Source organism: Oryx dammah, unplaced genomic scaffold (genome assembly GCF_014754425.2).
Source record: "Oryx dammah isolate SB20612 unplaced genomic scaffold, SCBI_Odam_1.1 HiC_scaffold_1, whole genome shotgun sequence".
Classification (NCBI taxonomy): Eukaryota; Metazoa; Chordata; class Mammalia; order Artiodactyla; family Bovidae; genus Oryx; species Oryx dammah.
In genome coordinates this window covers 109,101,518-109,110,394 of record NW_024070185.1, presented here as the reverse complement: position 1 = coordinate 109,110,394, position 8,877 = coordinate 109,101,518, and the positions used below count along the sequence as shown (strand labels likewise).

General features: G+C 52.2%; 1 protein-coding gene across 1 annotated transcript; it reads left to right on the top strand.

The window, feature by feature from the left end:
• The first annotated feature begins 1,422 nt into the window (after window positions 1-1,422).
• Window positions 1,423-6,408, top strand: RPS7 (ribosomal protein S7). Its single transcript, XM_040241353.1, has 7 exons — window positions 1,423-1,556; window positions 1,719-1,802; window positions 1,896-1,967; window positions 2,107-2,250; window positions 3,193-3,257; window positions 5,652-5,802; window positions 6,299-6,408. The coding sequence occupies exons 2-7, from the start codon at window positions 1,728-1,730 to the stop codon at window positions 6,374-6,376; spliced, it is 585 nt and encodes a 194-aa protein (XP_040097287.1). The 5' UTR covers window positions 1,423-1,556; window positions 1,719-1,727; the 3' UTR covers window positions 6,377-6,408.
• The last annotated feature ends 2,469 nt before the right edge of the window (window positions 6,409-8,877 follow it).

Genomic DNA, 8,877 nt, shown 5'->3' with positions numbered 1-8,877 from the left:
ACTGGTTGGATCTCCTTGCAGTCCAAGGGACTCTCAAGAGTCTTCTCCAACACCACAGTTCAAAAGCATCAATTCTTCGGTGCTCAGCCTTCTTCACAGTCCAACGCTCACATCCATACATGACCACAGGAAAAACCATAGCCTTGACTAGATGGACCTTAGCTGGCAATGTCTCTGCTTTTGAATATGCTATCTAGGTTGGTCATAACTTTTGGTCATAACTTTGGTCATAACTCCAAGGAGTAAGCGTCTTTTAATTTCGTGGCTGCAATCACTATCTGCAGTGATTTTGGAGCCCCCCAAAATAAAGTCTGACACTGTTTCTACTGTTTCCCCATCTATTTCCCATGGAGTGATGGGACCAGATGCCATGATCTTCGTTTTCTGAATGTTCAGCTTTAAGCCAACTTTTTTCACTCTCCACTTTCACTTTCATCAAGAGGCTTTTTAGCTCTTCTTCACTTTCTGCCATAAGGGTGGTGTCATCTGCATATCTGAGGTTACTGATATTTCTCCCAGCAATCTTGATTCCAGCTTGTGTTTCTTCCAGTCCAGCGTTTCTCATGATGTACTCTGCATAGAAGTTAAATAAGCAGGGTGGCGTATTGGTTCCGCATTCCATATCAGGATCTCCTGTCATAAAACAACTAATGCAAATGGTTACTATGGTGCCTGGCCAGGGTGGGTGGTTTCAATCAGTGTGCTTCCCCTAACAAACTGACTCATTGGAAAAGACCCTGATGCTGGGAAAGATTGAAGGCAGGAGGAGAAGGGGACAACAGAGGATGAGATGGTTGGATGGCATCACGGACTCAATGGACATGAGTTTGAGTGAACTCCGGCAGTTGGTAATGGACAGGGAAGCCTGGCATGTTGTGTTCCATTCGGACACGACTTGAGCGACTGAACTCAGCTGACCTTCCCCTCTTGGGGTGGTTCTTCAGCTCCAGGCCGCCTCCACCACAGGTGTCCCTAGACGTCTCAGAATCATCAGCCGCACCAAGCAGTCGATACGAGAGCCCAGTGTGGCCTGGAAACCATATTTATTCGTAAAGCAGTTCGTTCCCAAAGAGCTGTCAGAAGCATCAAATTTGGTCCTCCACAGCCCAAACGGAACCCAAGTCTCCGGTTCGTTTTCATTGCTTCAGCTGGGACGTTAAGCTTCCTCGTGTTAAGTTAGGCTTTTGGTCCTATCTTCGGGGGTAGCCCAAGCTGTTTCCCTCAGGCGGACCTTGGTCCCCCGACAAATTGCCGCCGGGCCCGCCCACCGCGCGCCTGGAACCTCGGCTGCCGCCACGGGAATTCACGCGAACAGCCGAGATACAAGGATAATAGCGAAGCCAAAAAGCCTTCCCAGCTTTCCGGCCCTAAGGAGCCCCTTCCGGCGACTCTCTAGGCTGCTTCCGCGTCTCAGTGATTCTTCCGGTTTCTCTACTCGCGCTATTCCCGCCTCTTCCCCTCCGCCGCCGGGATTTAATGAACTCTCGCGAGATCTAGGCCTCTTCCTAGGCCTGCTCGAGTCGGCAGCGGCAAGAATCTTTGGCCGCCCCTGCAAGGTACGTCGTCCGCGGGCGCCATGCCGGTCCGCCGGCTTCGGGGGGCACACGTCTGGGGCCCCCGGGTGGGGATGCGGCCGATTGTCCGGCCCGCGGTGCCCGATGGCTTGTGCAGGGGGAGGATGGGGCCGGCCGCTCGCCCTGAGCGCCCTGTGCTTCCAGGTCTCGGCCATGTTCAGCTCCAGCGCCAAGATCGTCAAGCCCAACGGCGAGAAGCCGGACGAGTTCGAGTCGGGCATCTCCCAGGTAAGGGGGCGGGCGAGCCGGGGTCCCGGCGGGGGTCGGGGTGAATGAGGCTGCGCGCGCTGAGCGTGGGCTGCTCCCTCTGCCGCCCCGCAGGCTCTGCTGGAGCTGGAGATGAACTCGGACCTCAAGGCGCAGCTGCGGGAGCTGAACATCACGGCCGCCAAGGCAAGGGGGTCCCCCCGGGGTGGGCTTCGGGTTCCCCCAGGACGGGGCGGGGTCCGGCACGTGCGCGGGCCGCCGGGAGGGCCGGGGTTCCCCTCCCCGCCTAACCACATCTGTGCCTCTTTTCCCGCTTCGACTCTAGGAGATCGAAGTTGGCGGTGGCCGGAAAGCTATTATCATCTTCGTCCCCGTGCCGCAGCTGAAGTCTTTCCAGAAAATCCAGGTGCGCCTGGTGCGCGAGCTGGAGAAGAAGTTCAGCGGGAAGCACGTCGTCTTCATCGCCCAGGTGCGCCCGCGGGGCACGTCGTGTTGGGTCGCTGGAGTGCGGGCTTGTGTTGGTAGAGTGACTGGTCGGTGCTTGCACAGGGTTAAAGAGATAGGGGGTACCGCTGCTGGGCGGCCACCTGATGCGAAGACCTGACTCACGGGAAAAGACACTGGTACTGGGAAAGATGGAAGGCAGGAGGAGAAGGGGAGAACAGAGGATGAGATGGTTGGGTAGCATCACCGACTCGAAGGACATGAGTTTGAGTAAGCTCTGGGAGATGGTGATGGAGAGGGAAGCCTGGCGTGCTGCAGTCCATGGAGTCGCAAAGAATCGGACACAACTGGTTAGTGTTAAAGCGGCCCCAATGCCTTCCTTGGCTGCAGTGCCATAAAGGTACTGGGTTGTGTAGAAGTGATGAAGGTAAGAAGGTGCTTGCTCCGCCTGGTGGGATTTCTCAGCAGACTCGCACCACCCTGGGGAATTACATGCAGATGCTGGCAGGAAAAGACACGCAAAGGAATGGTTGGTAGGGTAAGGAGAAAATGGTCAAGGGGCTGTGTTTTTGTTTTCTAAGTTAGATTGGGCCTTCCGGCAAACAGAAATCTCTAGGACTTAAGTGCTTGGCTGATGAGGAAGTTAAGGAGTAGAATTCGGACTTAGTACCTGTAAGTGGGTAGTGGGTTGGATGAAATGTGAACAGGCATGTAATATTCGGGGGATCAGTCAGATTTTTCCAGTTACATTTTATTATAAGCTGTGGGTTCTGAAAGAATAAATGAGGTCAGGAAGTACTTCAGAGATTCTTACTCACTTGTTGGGTCTAGGTGTTTGATTTTCTGGAGCTTTGAATTTATTCAGCCATTATGTCCTTTGGTTTGTAAAGCAGTTTTGATAGTGCTTAGTTTTCTGACAACTTAGGTCTTTTTAAAAGTTTGTTGAATGATAATTTTTACCTTACAGAGGAGAATTCTGCCTAAGCCAACTCGAAAAAGCCGTACGAAAAATAAGCAGAAACGTCCCAGGAGGTAGGTTTTATCAGCGTGGAAAATGTGTGTACCACTCTTATAACCATTGTTGATTGGCATGAGTTATTTATAGTAAGAGTTATATAAGTTTTTTAAAATTAAGGGTGGATGATGTAGGAAATCCATTCACATGGGAATTTTTATCAAGTAACTTGGTTTCTGTAACTGTGTGTGAAATGTTTTAAGGTTGATTCTGGAGGTAAGAATTCCATATACTCACGTAGGTGGTACAGTAGGTTGCTGCACTCACAAAAGGTGAGACTTTAATCCAGTTCTTTGGGTAAAGGGTAGGAGCAGTGAGGAGGAGCCAGCTGAGCGTGGTGGGGTGAGGCACACCCGGCGTGGGGGCGGGCAGTGCAGCGTGCTCTCACTGTTCACTTTTGCTGTGGGTCCGAGGTTGAGTAGACGCGTCTGTTGTTCATGGCACAGGTTGAAGGCGTTGCTGGTGATGCGTGTTTTTTAAACGGGACTGACTTGCAGGTTTTCTGCTGTAAACTAGATCCTGGAGGCTGGCTCCTTGGTCTGAGCTTTCTGGTGTTTTCTTGGAGTCGCTGATTGCACACACTTGGTTTCTTGGGTCCCTGCAGGCCTGCCCTTGGGCAGTTTGAGAAAGGACTTGAGCATCCCTGCTGACAGGGTAAAGGGTGTCACTCATCCTCCCTCCGTTCAGCCAGTGGTGCTGGCGTCTGCACTCAGCCAGGGAGTGCCTGGGAGCAGGGCGTGAGGGGTCTCTAGTGCTGTGGACAGGTGTTGACGGTGCCACGTTGTGGAGGATGGAGAGGCTGGAAAGGCATGTGCTGGGTGTTATGGAACTTGCGCTGTGGGTGCTTTGGGCTTGTTTTCAGGGCAGTTGGAGTAGCATTAGAATGTAGAACTTTTGGGGGGAGCGGGGCTATTGTGGGTAGTTTGCAGGAGATCAAATACGAGATAATCAAGAACGTTTAGTTTGTTAATGCTGATACCTAAGTGGTTTTGTAGCCTGGGTTCTGACAACCTGAATTAGTACTTGACTATAAAAGCAGCTCTTTTGCTCTGCACACAGTGAAGGTGCTGACTCCCAGATCTGTAGCCTTGGCTCTCCCTCGTCGCAAACCTGTCTCCACTTCTCAGCTGATGATGCCAGCCTGTCCCAGTGGCCTGGCCCAGACCCGGGAGTCTCCCCTTCCCCTGCACTGAGCGATCCCACCCGTCTCCGGTCTGCCTTCCTGCCGGCGGCTTCTTGCCCTTCTCTGCGCTCGTCTTCCTCCTGCACGAGCTGTGTGCAGGGTCTCAGTCACTTTCCTTCGGAAGCAGCTGTGGCTCTGCTGCCTCCTGGTTGTGCTGCCACTGCTCTCCCTCAAAGAGACTTTAGGGCGGGCTAGAGTTGAGTCTGAGACCAGCTAGATTCCATTCTACTGTGTTTCGAAGGAAGTAATTTACGGGGTCCATGGTGCTTTCCTAACCTGTAAGGGTGTGCTTAGCCAGTGGTTAGCAGCCATTCGTCGACTGGGCTTACTGGTCTGTGTGTTGAGAGGTGCTGAAGCTGCTCTTGGCCTTGGAGCAGTGAGGCTTTGCGGTCATCTAGGAGCCCTACTGTGTGCGCGGAGGTGCGGACAGAAAGAGAAGCGAGCAGGACGTGGTGTCTGAGCCACTGAGGGGTGAGTAAGACCTGGACGCGTTCCGTAATAAAAGGGAGCCCCACAGACACTGGGAATGAGAACAGTCTCTTCACTCTCTCATCCCTGGTATCCTGTGGCACAAAGCTGATAGGCTAGCAGTTTGGGGTTAATTGAGCCTTGTCAGGCAGCCAGATGGGTTGTGAACTTGGAGTCATATCCAGGAGCTCGGCTGCCTTGGCAGTCTGTGATGGGATGGGCTGAAATCGGGACCCTCATGGGAGGGGCCACATCCTAGAGCTGGGGTAGAGCAGTGTCCTTTGGGTGGGGTGTCATTCCATTGCAGGAACAGGGAGGGGCTTTGGTACATCTTATAGGCCAGGGACCCCTCAGAGGGTCTTCGGTAGGTAAAGCTTGTGGTGACATTTAATCGTTTGACAACACTGGAGATCATTTTAGAAGAGGTGAGAGGTTACTACAGAGAATTGTGATTGGCAGCCTAAAGGTGTGTCCAAGAATAAAAGTCACCACTGACCTCCTTTTCTGGAGACAGCTGGTGTGTGTGGCTCACAGCACGCTGGGTTTTGAGGTGAAACGGTAGCGTGTGTCTCCCTCCGTCTCCCTCTCATGTGGCAGCGGCTCTGCTGTGATAGACGAGACGAAAAGATGTAAGCGCGTGTCGCTGTGGCTTCAGGAACCTGGAGCGTTCCACTCAGGGTTTGACTTGCCGAGGTGCCCTGGGGGTTCCCGGAGGGCAGACGTTGCTGAGTTTCTCACCTTTGTCGCTGTGTTCTTTAAGCCGCACTCTGACCGCCGTGCACGACGCCATCCTGGAGGACTTGGTTTTCCCAAGTGAGATTGTGGGCAAGAGGATCCGCGTGAAGCTGGACGGCAGCCGACTCATAAAGGTCCATCTGGACAAAGCTCAGCAGAACAATGTGGAGCACAAGGTAGGGGCCGGCCCCCCGGGGAGGGGCCAGACGCAGACCTAGGCGAGGGTCGGGTCGGGTCGGGTCAAGTCAGGTCAGGTCAGGTCAGTTCAGGTCAGCCCAGCCCAGCCCGCCCTGCCCGGCAGCTCCAAACCCGCCTGCTGTGGGCTCCGTGCCGACTGCCTTGGGGGCTGTGTGTAGATCAGGTTAAATAGGGAGATGATTTGAACACTGGAATTGTTTTCAATTGTTAGGAGAAATGCACCGGAAATAATTCCACGGTGTATTAGGCTGAACTTGAGGCTGGGTGGTGGTCGAGATAGACTCTGGGGAGAACTGTCGTTTTGCTTCATTCCCGGTAAACCGTCAGCCCAGGGTCTCCAAGTGACCCAGAGGAGCCAGCATGCAGTGCAGGGGGTGGAGTCCTTTCCCACACCAGACTCGAGCTTGCCCCGCTTGGGACTGCAGAGGGCACGTCCCCTGTGTGTGTTGTGACGATTTATCTCTTCTCTTGTAGGTTGAAACGTTTTCTGGTGTCTATAAGAAGCTCACGGGCAAGGATGTTAATTTTGAATTCCCAGAGTTTCAGTTGTAAAGAAACGACTAAATAAAGTATTATTCTCAGTGCTCTGGCTTGGGCGTGGTTTTCAGACAGGCAGAGCTGCGGATGCAGAGCTGTCGGGATTTTCCGGTTGCTTCCTGCACCAGCTGGGCGTCTTGGACCGCTGGAGCCCGTCGTCAGGGCCCCGCGTTGGTTTCACAGCACGGTGGCCCACTTACCGTGCGTTCATATTTTCCAGATTCTTGCCCCTTGTAGGTGATGAGAAGCACGAGTGTAGCTCACGTGCACTCAGTAGGCCCTCGGTGGTGGTCGTCTGCGTTACATAGTGGAGCCCACTTCTGAGCTGCAAGGTTTGTCCTGGGGACAGTGACTGGCCGAGGACCCCACTGCCCCAGCCCCCTGATTGATTGACGGCCTCCACGTCCTTCACAGTCCTTGATCCTGGGCAGCCTCCTGTACTAAGATCCCTCGTGACCTCGGGATCTTCGGGTGTAACGTGCTGTGACGCCTCTCTCAACCATGGGGCCCTGTGTGCTCCACGTTTGCATCCTTGTCTGTGCTGGCTGGGCTCCTGTGTCGCAAGCCAGCGGGCCATGTGGACGGGACGGGTGGCCTGGTGTCCTTCTGCCGTCAGGAGCTCTGGAGGAGTGAACCCTTGAGGGGAGGGCGGGCGAGGTTAACGTCCTTGTGGACAAAGTGTCCTGAGATATGGCTGCACAGAGGTGACCTCTGGGGAAGATTCCCAGCTGGAGACACATGGGCTTGCTGGGGCTTGTGTCCAGATGTCTCAGTTATATCTGAGAAATGTAAATAACAACTGGGACGTGGGCCAGATTCTTGTCCAACCCCTTGGAAGTGGCCCGGCTCTTTGGCGGTCAGTTTTGGGGGTGGGGGGCAGTGGGGTGAAGACCAGAGGCCCTGGAGGAGAAGCACCAGTGATGGTGGCTTTGGTACTTGTTTGCAAGGCAGGTATAAACGCGACTTGTGATCTAAAAAGGCTCTAATTTACAATCTACTGCAAGTAGGCAAGTTGCACATCGAAACCACAAGCTGTCACCTCACACCTGTCAGGACGCTGGTCACAGAGGTAACGGGACGGAGGTGACAATCGTGGAAACACCGGTGGGAATGTGTATTAGTGCGGCCACTACAGACAAGTACACAGGTTCCTCCAAAAAAGGAGTTTCCGTATGATCACAATTCCAGTTCTGAGTATTCATGCAAAAGTAATGAAAACAACAAAGGGATGTGTGTCCTCCCAGGCTTATTGCAGCGTTATTCTCAATAGGGTACTGAAACCTACCTGCCTGTCACGGGACAATGGGTAAAAGCCACAGAGATGTGAGGAGGAGGCGTGTCCTTCATTGAGGACTGCGTGCTTTTCCCTGGAGGTCATAAGCTAAGAGAGAATCCAATGGAAAGACACTGATTGTAACTTTCATGCGGGTCTAAGGAAGCCAAACTATAAAGGGGCAGTGGTTGCTGGCAGGCGGGGACTGGGAGAGAGGTTCCAGGGACACGTGTGCAGCTAGGAAGTCCTGGAGAGCTGATGGCGCAGTGTGGTGAACACAGACAGCAATGCTATATTAAAACCGGCAAGATTCCTGAGAGCTAGACCTTAATTACTCCCACCACACACAAAAAAGAAATGGCGGACTTCCCTGGTGGTCCAGTGGCTGAAGACTCCACTCTCCCAATGCAGGCGCCCTGGGTTTGATCCCTGGTCAGGGAACTAAGATCCTGAGTGCCTCAGCTAAGACCTGTCAGGCAAAAAGTTTTAAACAAACATTTAAAAAAGCAACGACAACTCTGATGCAATGAGGTGCTAACTGATGCCACCCCTGTAGGCGACCATATACTGTGTTCAGACGCCTCAGATGAGTGTGCAGTGCCCCTTGGTCTTGAGTGTTGGGTGTCAGATAGGTTCCAATTGAAACTAGTTTTTATTTTAAAAATGCATGCTCTTTGTCAAGATGAGGAAATTCCCCATCTGTTCCCATTTTTCTGAGTTTCTATCATCGAAGTGTGCTGGACTTTGTCAGATGCTTTCTGCTTCAACTGGTGTGACACGTACCTTTCCTGTGTTAGTTTATTGGTATGGTGGGTCACTTCAGTCGATTTTTCACTTGAGCCAATTTTTGAATATTGACCCAGCCTTGCATCCCCCAAATACCCCACAGTCATAGCTTATAAATCTTTTCACATATTGCTCAATTCTATTTTGCTAATACTTGGTTAAAGATTGATTTCATCTCCATTTTTTTTCTTGCGTCCATATCTTTTCTGAGTTATTGGTCTATACTTTTCTTTTTGGGAGTGCCTTTGTCTGGCTTTGGTATCAGGATAACACTAACTTCATAAAAGAAATTGGTGAGTGTTTCTTTTCCACTTCTGTTTCCTGGAAGAATTGTATGGAATTAGTTTTTCTTTAAACATTTAGCAGAATTCGCCTATGAAACCATCTGGCCTAGAGATTTCCTTTTGGGGAGATTTAAAATCACAAGTGCAATCCCCTTAATTGCTCCAGGACTGTT